This window comes from Bos javanicus, chromosome X (genome assembly GCF_032452875.1).
Source record: "Bos javanicus breed banteng chromosome X, ARS-OSU_banteng_1.0, whole genome shotgun sequence".
Taxonomy (NCBI): Eukaryota; Metazoa; Chordata; class Mammalia; order Artiodactyla; family Bovidae; genus Bos; species Bos javanicus.
The window spans coordinates 98,676,935-98,698,344 of NC_083897.1; the positions used below are offsets into that span (position 1 = coordinate 98,676,935).

The 21,410-nt window shown below is 40.6% G+C and overlaps 1 protein-coding gene across 6 annotated transcripts in view; it reads left to right on the forward strand.

Annotated features, from left to right (window-relative positions):
* The window catches only part of ARHGEF9 (Cdc42 guanine nucleotide exchange factor 9), a 426,609-nt gene that overhangs the window by 91,629 nt on the left and 313,570 nt on the right, over nt 1-21,410 (forward strand). For 4 of the 6 annotated variants that reach the window (XM_061410327.1, XM_061410326.1, XM_061410328.1 and 1 more), the window contains exons 3-4: nt 9,782-9,938; nt 16,091-16,185. In XM_061410327.1, coding sequence (XP_061266311.1) covers nt 9,782-9,938; nt 16,091-16,185 — 252 coding nt within the window. The remainder of the gene's footprint in view (nt 1-9,781; nt 9,939-16,090; nt 16,186-21,410) is intronic. The other 2 variants (XM_061410329.1, XM_061410331.1) reach the window with 1 other exon arrangement.

The window sequence follows — 21,410 nt, forward strand, 5'->3', positions numbered from 1 at the left end:
AAAATGTATGCTCCTCCAGCTAGAGTTCTGGCCCCAGGTACAGCCTGGAAAGAGATCTAATTAGGCTAATTAATATGGAGGTCTGTTTTCATCCTCACAGAGAATGATGAACCCCTTCTGCAAAATGATATTGAAATTAGTGGACTGTCAGTAATTGTGACCAGAGAAGTGGAGATGTTCAGATCATATAAAGAGGATTTAGGGGCAAGTATCTCCAAAATCTTACTGTAGAATTTGACTTCATGCTCTGTAGGTATCTCCCCCTCCCTTTATCCAAAATCAAAAGAATTAAGTGATGTAGTCCCTTCCATTTCTGGGGCTCAGTTGTTGTTGTTTTTTTTTTCCATCTGTTTAATGAGAGAGTTTGATTGTATGACCATAAGAGGCTTTCCAGCTCTAACAATTTATGGATCTAGGAGGCAGAGTTAGGATTAAGGAGAATTATAAAAAGCAAGCTTGTGACCATGTCTAAGGATTCATACAGATTTAGTACAGTAACTTGTACTTTCTACTGCTTTATTTTCAGAACTACCCAGTGGCTTTTGTTGTGCCTAAGAATGAACTGACTTTGATAACTTGTCTCAGCCCTTGGAAACTGGGTTACCAATTTGGCATAGAACCTTACCTGTATTGACCTAAAACAAATAGACTGCCAGATATTTCTCCAGCAAAGATGGGTTTCTTGGAATGCCACAAAGAAATACAATTCATGGTGTGCAACTTTGGCAGGCCATGTACATGTCCTTGCACAGAAAAGGAAGGAGAACACTTTTATACAGGAGAAAAGAAATTTGGGAAGGCTATGGTAAACAAAGAGTCCATGGCTTTTCATTGGCTGAGTCCTTGCCAGGAAAGAATATGAGTCTTTCCTCTTCTTTTTTAGTTTTGCTATTTTTTCCAAACCAAACTTGGCCCACTTACCTGATGGGCAGCAAAGCCAATCTACTGACACTAGGTTGTGGGGAAGGAAAGTGCTACATCAATTTTCTCTCCCTTGGTTCTTATTTTGTCATAGCAAAGACTTGAAATGACAGACCAGGATAGCTTTGGGAGGCAAGGTTTATTGAAAAAGCAGTACACTCTCAAGACATGAGAGCAGGCCAAACCCTGCAGGAGTGGTCCCATTCAATTCTGGCTTTCATTTTTATATCCTTTGTTCCCTCCCCTGGGTGGTTCAGTTCAGTTCAGTCGCTCAGTCATGTCCGACTCTTTGCGACCCCATGAATCGCAGCACGCCAGGCCTCCCTGTCCATCACCAACTCTTGGAGTTCACTCAGACTCATGTCCATCGAGTCATTGATGCCATCCAGCCATCTCACCCTCTGTCATCCCCTTCTCCTCCTGCCCCCAATCCCTCCCAGCATCAGAGTCTTTTCCAGTGAGTCAACTCTTCGCATGAGGTGGCCAATGTACTGGAGTTTCAGCTTTAGCGTCATTCCTTCCAAAGAAATCCCAGGGCTGATCTCCAGAATGGGCTGGTTGGATCTCCTTGCAGTCCAAGGGACTCTCAAGAGTCTTCTCCAACACCACAGTTCAAAAGCATCAATTCTTCAGCGCTAAGCCTTCTTCACAGTCCAACTCTCACATCCATACATGACCACAGGAAAAACCATAGCCTTGACTAGACGAACCTTTGTTGGCAAAGTAATGTCTCTGCTTTTGAATATGCTATCCAGGTTGGTCACAACTTTCCTTCCAAGGAATAAGCATCTTTTAATTTCATGGCTGCAGTCACCATCTGCAGTGATTTTGGAGTCTGACACTGTTTCCACTGTTTCCCCATCTATTTCCCATGAAGTGATGGGACTGAATGCCATGATCTTCGTTTTCTGAATGTTGAGCTTTAAGCCCACTTTTTCACTCTCCACTTTCACTTTCATGAAGAGGCTTTTTAGTTCCTCTTCACTTTCTGCCATAAGGGTGGTGTCATGTATATCTGAGGTTATTGATATTTCTCCCAGCAATCTTGATTCCAGCTTGTGCTTCTTCCAGTCCAGTGTTTCTCATGATGTACTCTGCATATAAGTTAAATAAGCAGGGTGACAATATACAGCCTTGACTTACTCCTTTTCCTATTTGGAACCAGTCTGTTGTTCCATGTCCAGTTCTAACTGTTGCTTCCTGGCCTGCATACAGATTTCTCAAGAGGCAGGTCAGATGGTCTGGTACTCCCATCTCTTTCAGAATTTTCCACAGTTGATTGTGATCCACACAGTCAAAGGCTTTGGCATACTCAATAAAGCAGAAATATATGTTTTTCTGGAACTCTCTTGCTTTTTCCATGATGCAGCGGATGTTGGCGATTTGATCTCTGGTTCCTCTGCCTTTTCTAAAACCAGCTTGAACATCAGGAAGTTCATGGTTCATGTATTGCTGAAGCCTGGCTTGGAGAATTTTGAGCATTACTTTATTAGCATGTGAGATGAGTGCAATTGTGTGGTAGTTTGAGCATTCTTTGGCATTGCCTTTCCTTGGGATTGGAATGAAAACTGATCTTTTCCAGTCATGTGGCCACTGCTGAGTTTTCCAAATTTGCTGGCATATTGAGTGCAGCACTTTCACAGCATCATCTTTCAGGATTTGGAGTAGCTCAACTGGAATTCCATCACTGCCACTAGCTTTGTTCATAGTGATGCTTTCTAAGGCCCACTTGACTTCACATTCCAGGATCTCTGGCTCTAGGTGAGTGACCACACCATCGTGATTATCTGGGTCATGAAGATCTTTTTTTGTACAGTTCTTCTGTGTATTCTTTTCACCTCTTCTTAATATCTTCTGCTTCTGTTAGGTCCATACCATTTCTGTCCTTTATCAAGCTCATCTTTGCATGAAATGTTCCCTTGGTATCTCTAATTTTCTTGAAGAGATCTCTAGTCTTTCCCATTCTGTTGTTTTCCTCTATTTCTTTGAATTGATCACTGAGGAAGGCTTTCTTATCTCTTCTTGCTATTCTTTGGAACTCTGCATTCACATGCTTATATCTTTCCTTTTTTCCTCTGCGTTTCACTTCTCTTCTTTTCACAGCTATTTGTAAGGCCTCCCCAGGCAGCCATTTTGCTTTTTTGCATTTCTTTTCCATAGGTATGGTCTTGATCCCTGTCTCCTGTACAATGTCACAAACCTCCGTCCATAGTTCATCAGGCACTCTATCTATCAGATATAGGCCCTTAAATCTATTTCTCACTTCCACTGTATAATCATAAGGGATTTGATTTAGGTCATACCAGAATGGTCTCATGGTTTTCCCTACTTTCTTCAATTTAAATCTGAATTTGGCAATAAGGAGTTCATGATCTGAGCCACAGTCAGCTCCTGGTCTTGTTTTTGTTGACTGTATGGAGTTTCTCCATCTTTGGCTGCAAAGCATATAATCAATCTGATTTCAGTGTTGACCATCTGGTGATGTCCATGTGTAGTCTTCTCTTGTGTTGTTGGAAGAGGGTGTTTGCTATGACCAGTGCATTTTCTTGGCAAAACTCTCTTAGTCTTTGCCCTGCTTCATTCCGTATTCTAAGGCCAAATTTGCCTGTTACTCCAGGTGTTCTTGACTTCCTACTTTTGCATTCCAGTCCCCTATAAGAAAAGGACATCTTTTTTTTGTGTTAGTTCTAAAAGGTCTTGGAGGTCTTCATAGAACCGTTCAACTTCAGCTTCTTCAGCATTCCTGCTTGGGTCATAGACTTGGATTACTGTGATATTGAATGGTTTGCCTTGGAAACGAACAGGGATCATTCTGTCATTTTTGAGAATCAACCCAAGTACTGCATTTCAGACTCTTTTGTTGACCATGATGGCTACTCCATTTCTTCTGAGGGATTCCTGTCTGCTTTAGTAGATATAATGGTCATCTGAGTTAAATTCACCCATTCCAGTCAATTTGAATTTGCTGATTCCTAGAATGTCAACATTCACTCTTGCCACCTCTTGTTTGACGACTTCCAATTTGCCTTGATTCATGGACCTGACATTCCAGGTTCCTATGCAATATTTCTCTTTACAGCATCGGACCTTGCTTCTATCACCAGTCACATCCACAGGTGGGTATTGTTTTTGCTTGGCTCCATCCCTTCCTTCTTTTTGGAGTTATTTCTCCACTGATCTCTAGTAGCATATTGGGCACCTACTGACCTAGAGTGTTCCTCTTTCAGTATCCTATCATTTTGCCTTTTCATACTGTTTATGGGGTTCTCAAGGCAAGAATCTTAAAGTGGTTTTCCATTCCCTTCTCCAGTGGACCACATTCTGTCAAAACCTGAGTGGTACCTGGGGCTTAATTGCTTGTGCCTTATGAAAATGAGGCATGAGCCTGAGACCAAACAGAGAAGCGGATGTGCCAGGCATATTTTCCCAGCAGAAGTCTTCAATCAGTTTCACAGTTCTCCTTTTTTGATTTTTATTTTGTTCACCCTCTGTGTGTGTGTGATCTCCTAGTCATCACTTTGTCTGACTGCAATTTTGGAACCTTTTCTTCCTAATCTAACTGCCTAACACGCCCCCCTCAAGAGATGGGAGGCCCAGTTCTTTAGGAGTAGGGACACCAAGATCTCTCTGACTACTTCCTGCTGAACTGGGGTGGCAAGGGGTGTTGAGCCTCTCCCTTTTGCTATTCTTAGGCCTTGGGGTCCTCAGGGTCTGGGTAACAGTGTCTATCTAAGGGCAAGTGGTAGATACCATCAGTATTTATCTGTAGTTCTGTGTATCCCCTCTGAAGCATTATGGCATTTTGTAATTCGGTTACCTGGGCAGAAACAAAATGGGTTAAACAATTAATAATGCATGGAGCAACCATGAGCAGAATTAGTATGGTGACAACAGTGATCAGCAGAGGCAGTAGCCAACACCAAATCCCTCCTCTCCAAGAAAAGATCCCAAAGAGGGACTGGAGCCAATCTGGAGGTGCCCCTGCTCAATCATTAAGATCTTAGATGATTTATATGATCTTTTTTTTTTTTTTTTGAACTTTTTGAGAACTGAAAAGCTTTCTTCAATTTTGATTGAGGTGTTAACTCCAAAACAGCAGGTCTCATTCAGAATGGCACAGGTTTCTCCTTGTTCTGCATTCAAAAGATCTATAGCCTGCCTATTTTGGAGTACCACCCCTTCCAAGCTGTCAATAGATTTGTTGAACCTCTAGAGCTGATACTGTGGCTTCCCATCCCTGTTGCATCATTATTGAAATATTAAGCACTGCCCTTGTGAGGAGGGTGATCCCCACAAACCAAAGAGCCCTGTAGCTATAGAATATCCTATCTCCAGTCTTTCCAAGATGGGATTATCACTAACGTATGTGCCTCCTCAACTGGATGGTATATGGTAAGAGGGGAGGTCGCATAAGTGTTGATATGTGACTTCTTTTATTGCCTGTTCCAGGAATGAGCTCAAGTTGAAGATAGCCCCTGTGGTTGTCCTTAGTTTTCCAATGGTAAGAAACCAGACTCTTGGAACCATCAGGACTATTGTGCAGATCATATACCATTTGGTCAGGAGAATAAAGTATAGAGATCTTTGACATAAGAAATGATATCCCATTCCTACAAGGGAAATTCCCACCTAATGCGGGCTGACCTAGGTTGTTAGATTTAGCCCTAGTTGGGTGAATCTGTTCCCTGTGCATCGGATGGAGGCCTGTGCTTGGTGGTGATACCCCCATTTTATATACTGTGTCACTATTGAGGGTGATGTTTGGCATGAGGGATGTGTTCGCATTAGTTGACAAATGGTGTTTCAGAAGGTGAGTGAAATAATATTATGAGGGTGTGCATGGACTGGTTAGTGTAGCATGGCCTTATTTCTCATGTATTTCCACAATCTTGGTCAGGGTTTCAGAGATTTGTTCCCCATATATTCCCCAGATCCTCCCCCAATCTCAACTCAGATAGATGTATATAATTGTATGTGGGCATCTGCGAACCAGGCTCCATTATTATTGTTAGGGAAGTTATTGGTTATTGTAGGTCTAATAGCCATACACTGTGCCACTTGTTTTCCAATTTTGGGGAAGAAGGTTCCATTTCCAGCCCCAAGGATTAGTGGCTAGAATTTCACATCATGTAATTCTTTCTGAAGTGTGTCCTGGGAAGCTTTTAGCTTTAGCATATTTGAGTCTAGCAACCCAGAGTTGAGAGGAGTTCAGTAGCTCCATAGTCCAGTTACAATGGGAGGATGAGTTAAGTGCCCCCCAGTGAAGAGATCACTAGGAATCTTTTTGAGTGGTTTTCCATCTCACCAAGGGTAACTCACAAAGCATTTGGGCATGATGCCAGACATTATTTCAACTTCCCTGATCTTTAAGATATTTTTTCCTTCTGAGTTAACTCATTTAGGTTTTGCAGAATTGAGAGTGGAACTTAGCCAATTTCCATTGACTTGTGTTAGGTTGGCAAAGGGTACAGTAATGGCCAATAGAGAGCACTCAAGCAAGTTACCATTGGCACAATTTTGTTTTTTATGGCCAGATCAGGGCACACCCAACAGTTAGACTTGTTCCGGCATTTGGTGACCTTGGTGATGGCCAGTCTTAAAGGATGTATCTATGAATAGCCTAAGCCAGACAGACAAGAAAGAGGTGCCACATCATGGAGTGTAGGGCATGAGGCTTAGACAAGAAAGAGGTGCCATATCATGGTGTGTAGGGCATGAGGCTTATGGGATCTGAGTATAGCAAATATGGAAAGAGTTTCCCTGGGAAAAGCAAATCAAGAGGGTAATTGTAATAAAGTATAAGCAGAGCAGTAGGCTTAACCTGAGAAATTCAGTTTCCTGAATATTCATCTGAATAGCACTAATCTGTAGTCTTGAATAGATATCAGAGGTCTCCCAAGGGTTCGCAGGTGTACTGAGCATCCTCTTTTTCCTTCCACAGCTTGACTCGAGAGTGGTGAATCTAGGAGTTATGTCCTGGTACCTTGACTGTAGGAGTAAAAAAGTAGGGTATAGGACCTTCCATGTAGGCTGAAATTGAGACCCTGGAGATTCATCTTTCTGAACTTTGATTAGCACCTGGGTCCCAAGAGCATACAAAGGTGACTATTTGAGCTCCATTGAGTCTTGATTATTTGCCCATAAGCACATCTCTCACTGAAATTGCCCACTAGTCATAGCATAGGAACAAAGGGCTTGGGATTCTGGGTCTAGAAGGAGGTCATTTACATAGACAAAGTGTCTTCCATATAATGTCTCACAGAGGCTGAGACTGACTTGTTCTCTAGGTGCAATGCAAGTGCTAAGGAGAACTAAAGGTAGGCCTTTCTCTACCCCAAAGAGGTCTCTTGGATTCTTTCTTATTGCTATTTTAAAAAATTGGTTGGCTCTCTCTACTTTTCCTGAGGACTGAGGTCTCCAGGGACAGTGTAGATAATAGTTTATACCTAGAGCTTATTTTTTTGTTTGTTTTTATTTATTTTTAAAAAATTTATTTAATTGGAGGCTAATTACTTTACAAAATTGTAGTGGTTTTTGCCATACATTGACATGAATCAGCCATGGGTGTACATGTGTTCCCCATCTTGAACCCCCCTCCCACCTCCCTTCCCATCCCATCCCTCAGGTTATCCCAGTGTGCCAGCCCTGGGGACCCTGTCTCAATGCATCAAACCTGGACTGGCGATCTATTTCACCTATGATAATATACACGTTTCAATGCTATTCTCTCAAATCATCCCACACTTGCCTTCTCCCACAGAGTCCAAAAGTCTGTTCTTTACATCTGTGTCTCATTTGCTGTCTTGCATATAGGGTCATTGTTACCATGTTTCTAAATTCCATATATATGCATTAATATACTGTTGCAGTACCCAGGCTTCTCATTGCAGTGGCTTCTCCTGCTGCAGAACATGGGCTCTAGGGTGCCTGGGCTTCAGTAGTTGTGGCACATGGGCTCAGTAGTTGTGGTTCCTAGGCTCTAGAGCATAGGCTCAATAGTTATAGTTCACAGGCTTAGTTGCTCCATGGCATGTGGGATCTTCCCAGACCAGCGATTGGTAACTCGGATGGTAAATAATCTGCCTGCAATGCAGGAGATCCTTGGCTGGGATCCCAGGGATTTGATCCCTGGGTGGAGAAGATCCCCTAGAGAAGGGAATGGCAACCCACTCCAATATTCTTGCCTGGAGAATCTCCTGGATAGAGGAGCCTGGTGGGCTATAGTCCATAGGGTTGCAAAGAGTTAGATATGACTGAGTGACTAACAGTTTCACTTCACTTGCTAGGAGAGGACTCTTCTTCTTGTTGGGCTCTGCTATCATTACAGGTCCTAAGAGCTCCCCGTTTTGATCTCTGGAATTTATTTATTTTAATTTTTTCTTTTAACTTTTAATTTTGTATTAGAGTATAGTCAATGTTGCAATAATTTCTGGTGAATAGCAAAGAGACTCAGCCATACATATACATGTAGCCATTCTCCCCCAAACTCCCCTCCCATACAGGATGTCTAATGAGGTGGATGAACCTAGAGCCTATTATACAAAGTGAAGTAAGTCAGAAAGAGAAAGACAAATACTGTATATTAATACATATATGGACTTTATTTAATTGAAGTTTTTATTAGGTTTTTACACTTGTTCCATCCAAATTGTTAACTTCTCTCCACATCCAGTCCTCTTAGGGATGAATAGTAAAGGTGGAAGAAACCTGTAATATGTTCATGTGACTTAGGAATATTGAGGAGGAACTTTAAGAATGTCAGCTCAAGGAACTATTTATCTTTTCTGGTCTGTAGTTAGATAGACCTAGAAAATCCCATGGATGGAGGAGCCTGGTAGGCTGCAGTCCATGGGGTCGCTAGAGTCGGACATGACTGAGCGACTTCACTTTCACTTTTCACTTTCATGAGTTGGAGAAGGAAATGCCAACCCACTCCAGTGTTCTTGCCTGGAAAATCCCAGGGACGGGAAGCCTGGTGGGCTGCCATCTATGGGTTGCACGGAGTCGGACACGACTGAAGCGACTTAGCAGCAGCAGCAGCAGCAGTTAGATAGACCTACAATTCAGTAGTTGTGAGACCGTGGGCAACTCATTTATTTTTTCTGACCCTTGGTTTCCTTATTGTAAAATGGGCTACTAGCTACCTTATGGAGTAGTTATGAAGACTGAATGAGACAGTATGCATAAACATAGTAGGGTATCTAATACATAATACTGTGCTATACAGTTATTTCACAGATGTTACTTACTTCCCTCTTTTTCCACTTGGAGGTCAGGATTTTGGAAAAGAAAGAAGGATTGGGATTTAAAACAGATGGTTATGTTGATATCAAAGGAGAGGACTTGGTCTTAGCTAAAATGTGCTTCTGGCAAGAGAAAGTTTCTCTCTTTCAATCATTGTCTCTCACTCTCTCATTCTCATTTTTGTGCTTTATATGCATTATCTCATTTTTGAATCTTAATTCTACAAGTTAGGTGTTATCACAATCCCTTTTATGTAGATGAAGAAACTGAGACTTAACTTGCTCCAGGCCTCACATTGAGTAAAGGTTAAAGTTTATAGCAGATGCAGAATCCTCACTTCCTCCATCTTAATACTAACCAAACACACACAAAATGCTTAAGAAAGAGTAAACATATAGATGCTATTTTCTTTAAATAAGTTAATTTTCCTTTTCAACACTCCTTGATGTCTTTTAAGCTCTTTGTAGTTTGATCTTTGATCACATTTATTGATAATACATAGTGACCCTGCCTGAATTTGGAGGCTGGATCAGATGATATTTCAGATTGGAAGTTCTTCTGTTTAAGCAAAGTGTTGGCCCACACCCCAACCCCATGAGTAACTGATCCTGAACAGTTTTCTTTGCAGACTTTCTTTCCCCCAGCTGAACCATCACCAAGGACTGCACCACTCAAAATCCTTCTGGAAAAATGCCATTCTCTGTCCATCTCACAGAGCATCCCCATGGAGCTGGATCAAGTGGGTTGGAGGAGATCCAGGAAGCTTTGCACAGGTATGCCTTTTATGCCCTTTTTTTCTTGAGGTGGGATATGCTTGGCAGGCCTCATGCACAGACAGATTGTGTTGACATTATCCTACTTCTGTGACAACCCTTCCCTCCCCCCCGCCCCGCCCAGTTCCCTAGTACTCTTCCTCATTGGCACTTGAAAATTCACATTAGCAATGACAAGGTATAGATTTTTCCCTCTCCATGCTCTTCTTTTCTTATTTGGGGCCTTTAATATCAATACACTCAAATATCTTGCTAAAGCCTTCTTTTCCCCTCAAGGCCCTCTGTACCCAGTACCTTCCAGGTCTCATAAACTCTAGTTCCCCCTCTTCACCATTTTCATAGTACTCCTATATACACCTTCCTCCTGGCCTCAAATGGACCAGTCCCATTGTTCCCATCTCCCATGGTGTCATTCTAGCCCTGTCTCTTTTGCATCTTGCTTAAACTTACTCTCTGTGGGTCCCAGGTCATCCCGTGTTTTGCTGACCACTGACCATGGAAAGCCCCTCAAGGCTCAAGGCAACTTCATTTACCTCACTCAAAACACAGAGATTTCCCCCAAGCAAAACCAGTTACCTCCTAGAGCTTCAGGGTATATCCTTCCTAACTCAGGCCACTGACCCTGCCTGCTAGACTGTTGTCACTTGCAAGTAAAGCTCCATCTTTTGGTACAAATGGGAGAATCCATGCTCTCTTACCCATTGGCCTTAGACCACACCCTAACAGTCTCCTAGCAGACCCCACCACCAGTCATTTTACAGCAATATAATTTGCATGAATACTAAGGATACACAAGATTTCATAACATTCCTTTCCAAAGTTTTCTATAGTGTTACAAGCTCTGGGAACCTTGATCCTACTTCTCTGTAAGCCAAAGATTCCCTCAATCCCAAAGGATCTGTAGCTGCTCTGAACTGGCCACATCTTTTTTATTATCTTCACTTCATGTGTGGAGAACATGTGGGATGCTTTGACTTGGAGCTTATTTCCAACCCTGTGATTCCTTGCCAGAATTCTGTGAAGTTAGGAGCCAAAGAAATTGCAAGCTTGGGTCTTTTGTAGCATCATCTCCCTCAGAAATCCCCAGAAGCCAGCAAGGTGGTGAAAGGAAAGAGTGAAGAATTCTGAACGGAGATAATCCTTCACTGTCAAAATTAGGAGGGTCCTTATAGGTTTCTCAGTCCTCTTGATCTATGAATGGGGAAATAGGCTGATACAGGGAAAGGGACCTGTTCAAGGTCATAAGTCAGTTCATAACAGAGTTAAGATAGGACTTCAACCTCCTAACTTTCAACATGTCAGAATGTGATTTTACTACAGTTCTAGAACAAAGTCTTAAACATTGGAATTACAAGCTTTGATTACTTTCAAGCTCATCTGTACTGGAATAATAAGTCACCTCCTTCCCCTTAAAGAAAATGGCAAGTGGGACACAAATCAAGTCATCAAAGTGGCAGAAGATGCCTACCATAATTTCTAAGTCCTCTGCCTGAGAATAAGGCATGCTCTCATAATCCCCTGGGAGATTAGGCCAGGGGTATAAAGCAGGGGATATGGTCAGAGCTGTTTCCTTCCTCTCTCCCTCTTAGAAAATGAGCCCAACCCCTTAGCAATTCAGAAGCTTTTTAGCAGCTGCTCCACTCCACTGCCGATTGCATCAGAGTGCCCCACCCCCACCATGCTCCTGACTGCTAACAGCAAATAGCAATCACTCAGGGAGAGTCTGGTAAATTCAGGATTAATAGCTACCTTGAGGACTGTTATGGGCTTATTTATAAGCTATGGGTGGGAAAATGTACCCCTGAGTTTGGCACTTTCACCTCAGGGATATAAGTGGCTCCCATGTTTTCAAGGTCCCAAACAGACACTTGGGTTAAAAATATCCCTAGGAAGGAGGATGATATCAGGATCCCATTTGGGAAGCCTGTTTCAGCTCCTCTTACAACCCTGACTGTGATAGCAATGAGATCCAAGGATCCCATTCCCACTATGTTTAGTACCTGTTTTACTTCCATATTGCTCAAGGCCTGAAGGACTTCAGTTTTTTTTAGTGCTCAGTCTCTGTCCTTACATGTTTCTCTATAAACACTACCAGTTCCTTCCTCTTGGCTTCTAATCAGGAGTTTCCTAAGGCAGACTATTATAGTGGAAAGAATCAGCTTTGAAGTTGAACAGATCCAGGTTCAAATTACTGTTCCACCACATTGTGCAAGTTGCATAACCTCTTTGCACCTCAGTTTCACCATCTGAGGAATGAGATGCTGGATAACATCTGACTTATGGGATCATTGTGAAGAATGAGTGAAACAGAATCTATGAACATTCCTGCCACAGTTTCTGGCTTGCAGGGTGCTCAGTGATGGCAGTTTTCTTCTTCCCACTGCTCTCTACCAGTTCTGAATACCCAAGGACTTACCCCACATACACACTAACAGACATTACTATGGGGCCCAATTTGAATTTGCTACTTCCTCTGATTGTTCATTCATTTTCTCATTCACTCAACACATATTTATTGAACAAAACTAGAAAGTCAATGGAGTTTGCTCTCCAATAGCCTGTTGTGCTGGAAGGAGCAAAAATTTTGAAATCAGACATACCTGGATTTAACTCTTGGCTCTGTCACTTATTAGCTATGTGATGTGGAATAAATCACTTTACTACTTTGAGACTTAGTTTTCTTATCTGTAATGTTAGGGTAATAATTTGAACTTCACAAGCTCAAAGCAGATAGCAAACATAAAAGTGCTTTATAAGCTCTGAGGTGCTATACAACTAGATGGGAATGATAGTAATAGTAATAACAATAAACAAGTTAAGAAATAAGAGTTATGTCTTATACCTATCCAGGGCCCTTACATAGTTGAATATATATATATATATATATATATATATATATATAATATATATATATATATAAAATATAACACATATAATATAACACTCAGGTGTTAGAAGACCTGAGTTCTCTTACAGGTTTTCTCTTTAAAAAAAAAAAAAAAAAAATATATATATATATATATATATATATATATAAAATCAATTATATTATGATAATATTGTGTGTGTATATATATATGGCAATATTGGAAGTCAAGATTTACTTTCTAAATGAAGTATTGAAAAAGTGGAAGTGTTAGTCGCTTAGACATGTTAGACTCTTTGTAACCCCATCAACTGTAGCCTGCTAGGTTCCTCTATCCATGAAATTCTCCAGGCAAGAACACTGGAGTGGGTTGCCATTCCTTTCTCCAAGGGATCTTCCTGACCCAGGGATTGAACCAGGGTCTCCTGTATTGGAGGTAGATTCTTTACCATCTGGGCCACCAGGGAAGCCCAAATGAAGTGTATGTGTGTGGCGGGGCGGGGGGTGGGGGGGGGATGCTTCCTACTTGAAAGGGCCAGAATTCCAGAGCAGACCCTATGCAAGCATTACCCTTATGCATATCACCCCACATATTTGCTGAGCTATGCTCAAACCTCTTGAAGCTTGACTGACTCAGAAGCCCTTTTGGCAATGACAATCAAATAATTTCCCACTGAGGATCTATCCCTCCCAGTAGGGATGACTTTAGGTTCATATTGATCTAGAGTGTTGGAAAGTATAGCAAGAAGAACCTAATGCCACTCAGTTAAATGGCTCTGGGGCAGTTGTAAGCAATGCTAAGCAAGACACTGGCTGCAGCAAGGTAACAACAAACTGATATATCTTTATCTATTATTTTAGTATATCTGTGGTGAAGGTATCCTTTAGCCATGCTTAATGACTGAGCCAGGTGTTAGAAGACCTGAGTTCTCTTACAGGTTTTCTTTTTTTTTTTAAATTGAAGTGTAGTCGATTTAGAGTATTATGTTAGTTTCACGGGCATGTCATAGCAATTCAGTATTTTTGTAGATTATATTCCATTACAGGTTATGGGTTAGATAATAGGTATAACTACGTATACTACCTAGTATATCCTTGTTGCTTGTCTATTTTATATATAATAGTTTAAGTTATTAAAATTTTCATTTTTGAAGCCAATAATTGGGCAAATTCCAAAACAGTAGCAATATAGACTATTTCACAACATTTTAACATCTACTTAGCAGTCCATTTTTGCATTTTGTCTCCTCTAAGCAAATACACTAGATTAAAACAACAGTGCCCTTAACCCCAAGTTCAGTGCCTGAGTATTTCCAGTATTTATTTTGAGCACATAATAAAGCAGAGGCAATTACTTTTCTTGAAGATTTTATTTCCATTCAGAGCTTAGCAATTACTTTAGCTTCACATTATTCTTTTATAAATGATAACCAAATAGCCTATATAAGTGGTTAAAATCATAAAACTATTGTAAGCCAAGTCGATGGTATATATATAAAGTTAAAATGACAACTATACTGGTACATATTTGTTTTGAACCCTACTAAAATATACCAAAATAACAAGCTTTAGTAAAGAATGAGGTCCTTGGATAGACAGGGGGATAAAGAGTTATATCATCAAAAATTATTAGGGAAACTGTAGGCAAAAAAAATTATTCTACAGTTTTAACCAAGTAAAGGAGGAAAGAAGAGTACAACATCGGAGTGATAACAATTCAGGAAAACTCATTCACCATCCATCACAGACTTGCTCACCACATCAAGAGCACAGCACCAGGCTCTTCAGGCATTGCTACTCTCCTACTAAGTTTCTTTATGTGGAACATAAACCTACATTTATGGTAAGAACAAGATTTTATACTGCTCTTTAATCTCACAGCAAAAAAACAGGAAAAATTTGTTAGGGACAGACTGAACCTCAGACCATGTCTGTCAGACCGTGTATGTCTGTTAATCTCATACTCCTAATTTATCCCTCTCCCCTTAACTCTCTTCTTTGGCAATCACAAGCTTATTTTCTATATCTGTGAGTCTGTTTCTGTTTTGCATGTTGATTTACTTCTTTTTTTCTTTTTTAGATTTTACCTGTAAGTAGTAGCATATAGGGAGAAGGCAATGGCAACCCACTCTAGTACTCTTGCCTGGAAAATCCCATGGAAGGAGGAGCCTGATGGGCTGCAGTCCATGGGGTCACACTAGTTGGACACGACTGAGTGACTTCACTTTCATTTTTCACTTTCATGCATTGGAGAAGGAAATGGCAACCCACTCCAGTATTCTTGCCTGGAGAATCCCAGGGGCGGGGGAGCCTGGTGGGCTGCCATCTATGGGGTCGCACAGAGTCGGACATAACTGAAGCGACTTAGCAGCAGCAGCAGTAACATATAGTACATTCTTTCTTTGACTTATTAGACTAAGCATATTATCCTCTAGGCCCATCCACATTGCTGCAAATGGCAATATTTCATTATTTTTATGGCTTCAGGATCTTTTGTGGTTCCACATACATTTTGGGAGGGCTTCCCTAATAGCTCAGTTGGTAAAGAATCTGCCTGCAATGCAGGAGATTCCAGTTCAATTCCTGGGTCTGGAAGATCTGCTGGAGAAGGGACAGGCTACCCATTCCAGTATTCTTGGACTTCCCTTGTGGCTCAGCAGGTAAAGAATCCACCTGCAATGTGGGAGACCTGGGTTCAATCCTTGGTTGGGAAGATCCCCAGGAGAAGGGAAAGGCTACCACTCCAATATTCTGGCATGGAGAATTCCATGGACTGTATAGTCCATGGGATCACAAAGAGTAGGACATGACTGAGCAACTTTCACTTCACATACATTTTGGGATGATTTGTTATAGTTCTGTGAAAAATGTCATGAGTACTTTGGTAGGGATTACTTTAAATCTGTAGATTGCTTTGGGGAGTATGGCCATTTAAACAGTATTACTTCTTCCAATTCCAGAGCACTGGATATCTTTCCATCCCTTCTTTCATCTCCAATTTCATTCATTAATATTTTATAGTTTTCAGAGTGTAGGTCTTTCAACTCCTTGGTTAAGTTTACTTCTGCATAGCTTTATGTGATTTTTAAATGGTACTTTAAAAAATTTTTCTCTTTCTGATATTTCTCCCCATTACTGGAATCACTTGAGCAGAACCTTACCTCCCATGCCTCATTCACCTCAGTTCTGGTGGTTCTGAGTGGTATACTAGGTTGACCAGCAGCCAGAACCTCTCTAAAAGAAGCTGCAGTCAGTATTCAATCTAAAGGGTATTCTTTTACCACAGATAACTTGGACCAGGGCTCCAAGACACTAGAAACCTGCAAGAACATTGGTGGATACTTCAAACCTCAGGGACCAGGAACTGAGCATATTAATGAGGTAAGATCTGTTTTCTTAGTTCCTTTGGAACTTACTGGGCATCTAAGACCATTTATTTTCTCTAAGCTTTCTTTTTATTAGACAAATTGCAAATATTAGAGCTTCCAGTATGTGGAATGGAGACAATTTTTTAAATTGTTTTAAAATGGGTTTATTTTATGACTACCAAAAAAAAAAAATTGGGAGCATTAACCTTTTCTCCCTGAGGTTAATTTTCCTATGAGATAAATTGAAGACTTTTTATGACTTCCACACACCCTGCTGCTGCCAATGTATTTGGCTGCCTTTCCTGTAGCAGACTGGATGGTGGACTGTGAGATTTTTAAGGCATATGTGATTTGATTTACTTTTATTATACCCTCTGGGTTCATGATCATCTTCAGTGCTAACTGGTGGCATGTTTATATGCATTTCCTTGGAGAAGATGTTTTATAAATGCAGATATAATACCTGATGCTTAGGAATTCAGAGGCTTCTCTACCTCCATGTCTTCATATCCATGTCTGTTGAGTACTTAGGTGAGTGTAGTAAGTGTAGGTTTTTCTTGTTATATCTCTGTGCATGTGCATGCTTGTTCATATATATCTATTAATATACATGCATCTTTGTCCACCTACATATCTGAATTAGAGTACTTCTCTTATGCATGTATGGTTTTCCTTGAGCATGACTACAATGTGTTTTTTTAACTGAAGTTTTTGTTTGTGTGTGACCCCCTTTGTGTCTCTCCCTTTCTATATATCTATATCTCTCTATATCAACATATTTTTATCTGAGTTTATCTTTGGGTATTTTGACATTTGATACTTTTTTGTATGCATTTGTATCTATGGGCCTGTTAATTTGCATCTTTTTGGTTGAGGTGTGTGCAGATATCTGTTTTCTATTATGTCTCTATGTCTGCATGAGTCAGTCTATGTGGGAACAAGTATCTACAGCTCTGTGGTTAAACCCTGGTGAGAAATTACAGCTAAAATGCAATCCCCAGAGATATCTGGCCTAGTGACTTAGCTTTCACTAATCATTACCCTCAAACTTGAATATTCTTGCTCAGAAATAGACATCTAGTCACAGCACTTCAAGCCTGTTTCATGACAAAAACTCTTGGTCAGGGAGAGGTGTCATGAAGTTGAGAGTTTTGTTTTGTTTTGTTAGTTTGGCGGTTGCAAAGTATGGCCCAGAGGAAAAGTTCTATGGCACTTGGCTTGCCTTCTATTTGCTGCCTCCGCACACTTGCTTTCTTGCCAGCCTTCCCTCACTTGAGTTCCTTGGTCCAGATTCCAACTGATTCATTACTCCTAATACAAAGGGCATCAACAGACAAATCTGAACACCTGTTTTCATTTCAGCCAGATCTCCATGCTGGTCCTCTTTTTACTCCGAGAACAAATGATCAGCATACTTCTAATCAATAGTTTTTGTATGCTCAAAGGCAACAACTAGTCATGTGTGATAAGGCCCTTGCTTTGGGGAAGCCAGACTTTGTATGGCCTCAGGAAATGAAATCCAGGGAGGTGGTTCCAGCAGGATAAAGTGTCCAGACTCAATGATTAAAAGGAATGATGGAAGTCACCAAGAAAGCCTTGGGGAACTCTATGGCATTCACAATACTTGAAATACTTAAGCAATTGTTTTTGTAGTCCTGGTTCATCCTTGGTCTTTTTATGAGAGTAATAATAGTAATAAAAATGGCTTACATCAAATGGTCTGGATTCTCAGGAAGAAAGGAGCTTTCAAGGCTAGAAAGATAATACAGTTAGATGTAGTATAATTAACACAGACTTGATAATCAAGACACCCAAGTCCAATACTGGTTTTGCTAATGTTAGCTAATCTTAAGGTTGTTTAAGATCAACTTGAGACTTTTTCTCTGACTCTGTTAAATAGGGGCAATAATACGATGCCTTGCCCTCTCAGGATATGAGGCTCCAAAGAGATGATGGATATGGCTGCATTTTAAAAACTTTAACACATATTATTGTGATCAGAATCTCTACTCTGTAAAAAAAAAATTCACCAGATCCAGAGACTGCCTATAACCTAGAGTCAGGAGAAACACATTGGATCCTGAAACTTAAAGCTCATCCTCCCCAACTCTTCTACACTACTTTCTCCTCATCAACTTATTAATAAGAGAGAATCTAGAGTATTTTGGTTCAGCTTTATGAATATATAATTTACTCAAATTAAAACTCACCAAGTTAAATTATGAAATTTGAGGCAGTTTGAAAAATATGTATAGTCACATAACCACCAACACAATCATGATATAGAACATTTTATCACCCCCCAAAATTTCCCTCATGTACCTTTCTATTCCATGCTGTCCTCCCACTCCCCTGGCAGTTACTGATATACTTTTGATCTCTATAATTTTGCCAGAAGTTTTGAACCTGTGATAATTAATTTGTCCTCAAAAAGTTGTGAGGACAGTAATGATCCCTATTCTGAATCTTGCAGGGAACTGAAATGATTTTTTCTAAGTCACTCATTGTATTTGTTTATTCATTAATTTCTTCATTCAGAAGACAGACTATGTGCCAGGAACTGAGCTGGGTGCTTGGATACAGAATTTAAAAGACAAGTATGCTCTCAAGGAATCCATGGTCTAATTAGGAGAGAACAATAAACCAGTGAGGAATCAGATCAGTGGGATACATCCTAAGAAAAAAACGATCGAGCCCAAGTTTGTAAAAGAAGTGCTTCACTGTTTGAAAAAGTCAAGGAAACAGATTAGATCCTGAATCCCAGAGGAGGTGTTCTTTGAAAAATGATCAGAAGTTCTGAAAATGGTGTGTGTGTTTGGAGTGGGTGGTGAGAGGTATGGGATTGTTGTGAAGACAACAATCAGCACGTCATGCATGGGAAACTGTAAGATGGATGGATGGGGAGGTGGACATCCTGGAAAATTTAAAAAGAGTCCTAAAAGGCAGGAGTACTAGTGAGCTTGATAATAACCATGACATCAAGTTGGCAACTTTTAGGGAGTGCCAGAGTGACAATTATCTTCTGAAACCCTGGGGTATTGGGGCTTTCAAGACTGAAGTTGGACAAAAGTTCAGTGTTGAGAACAGATTTCCTTGCTCAGAATGCAAAGATATATTATCTTAGGACCTGGAGGATCCTGCAAGTTGCCATTTGCATTTTACCAAGAGCACAAGATCAGTAGAGGCTATATTCTTCTCAGCCCACTTTGGCTACATACTCAATATTATGGGAGCTTCAGTTTGTGGGAAACTCAGAGCTGGGAGTGATGTGTATGTCATGAAATTGTTATGCTGCCAGCATTGCTGTAGCTGACTATGAACTTTAGAGACTGGTGAACCTCACTCTACCAGAAGCTAAAATATTTCTTGAAGGAAAAGCTTTCCTCAGAAATTGGGCTCTGGAGTCAGACAGGTAGGGATTTCCATCTCCATCCTGGCTTGGATAAGGACCTGAGAGGGTTTTTTCCCCTCCTGATACAAACCAATTCTGAAGAGACCAGCAAACAGAAGAAGCTAAAACAGAGGGAACCTCCTTGGAAGTGAAAGGTGCAATAGATTAAAACCCTGTAGTTAGTACCAACTACATAGGATGGGGCCTATAGATCTTGAGAAATATAAGCCGGATCAAGGAACTATCCGAAAATGAACTGACCCCACACTTCCCACAACAACACCAGAGAAAGTCCGAGATGTATTTTTACTATTGTTTTGATCTATTTAAACTATCCAGAAAGTGTTGAACTATTTTTGATGAACTTGTTTCCTACACTGTGGCTACATGGCCACTCTAGGCAGCCCAGCTAGTAGAACAGAACCAATACATAAATGTATTTAATCACATACATAAAGAGATTTGTTATGAGGAATTGGTTCATATAATTGTGGAGGCTAGAAAATCCAATCTACAGACTGCACCAAGTGGGCTGAAAACTCAAGGGAAGTCAATATTCCATTTAGAAGGAGGAAGAACTGAAGTTCCAGTTAAAATCTAAAGGCAGTGCACTGGGAAATACTCTTTTGCTTGGGGGCTTCTATCTAGGCCTTTAACTGATTAGAAGAGGCCCACACATATTATAGAGGGAAATCTAATTTACTGATTAAAAAGTTAATCTAGTGAAAACATTCAGGAAGAAACATTCACACAAACCTACTTAAAACAAAATGAGAAGGAAATAGTCATGATAATTATAGTCCTCATTCCTATAACTGGTCACATAGTCATAGCTAGTATTCATAACCACATTCTTCCACTGTCCATTCAGTATTCCCTTTACTCTCAACAAGCACCTCAGCTGGCTGTACTTCTTTGCCTGACAGAGTGACCCAAATCTTCATTTCAGAAAAGTCCAGGTCATTAGCAGTCCTACATGGCTTGGGTTGTCATAGTTTTCCACTGACTTTAATCACTGGCATGGTAATAGTAAAAGATGCCATAAGGGATCTCATGTATTCCAGACATGCTCTTCCTTACTTCCATTGTGAAGTAACAGTCCAATTCCTCCTTGATAGTCAGGCATGATCACCCCAACCAGCACAGTAAATCCCATATTTGCCAATTGATTTAGAGACAAAATTTTGAGGACCTAAGTAGAAGTCCTATATGTGTGCTATGAAATCCCAGATGAGTTACATCTGACTAGTGGTAGAGGGGGCAGAAGAGAATCATGTAAAATTTCATGGACTGCTCACTTTTGAGCTGGGCTTTTAAGGACCCTCTAGAAATTCAGTGCTGACTTAAACCAAGGATATCCTCAAAGGGAAGATACAAGGCCTTTGAATGAGAAACTGCTATGTGCTCTGCCCTAGCCAAAGCATGTAAAACACATGCTTAGTTAAACTGGGAAATCAGAGAAGGTGGAACTCAAGTTACCTTCTTACCTGAAGCCAGTGTTCTACACTCTGTCCTCTCTCCATCTCTCACAGTGTTCTCTTTATTTCTTAATTTTTATTTTTAATTAATTAATTTTAATTAGCATACCAAGGAAACATTTCATGCAAAGGCGGGCTCAATAAAGCACAGAAATGGTATGGACCTAACAGAAGCTGGAGATATTAAGAAGAGGTCGCAAGAATACACAGAAGAACTTTTCAAAAAAGATCTTCACAACCCAGATAATCATAATGGTGTGATCACTAACACTCACCTAGAGCCAGATATCCTGGAGTGTGAAGTCAAGTGGGCATTAGAAAGCATCACTATGAACAAAGCTAGTGGAGGTGATGGAATTCCAGTTGAGC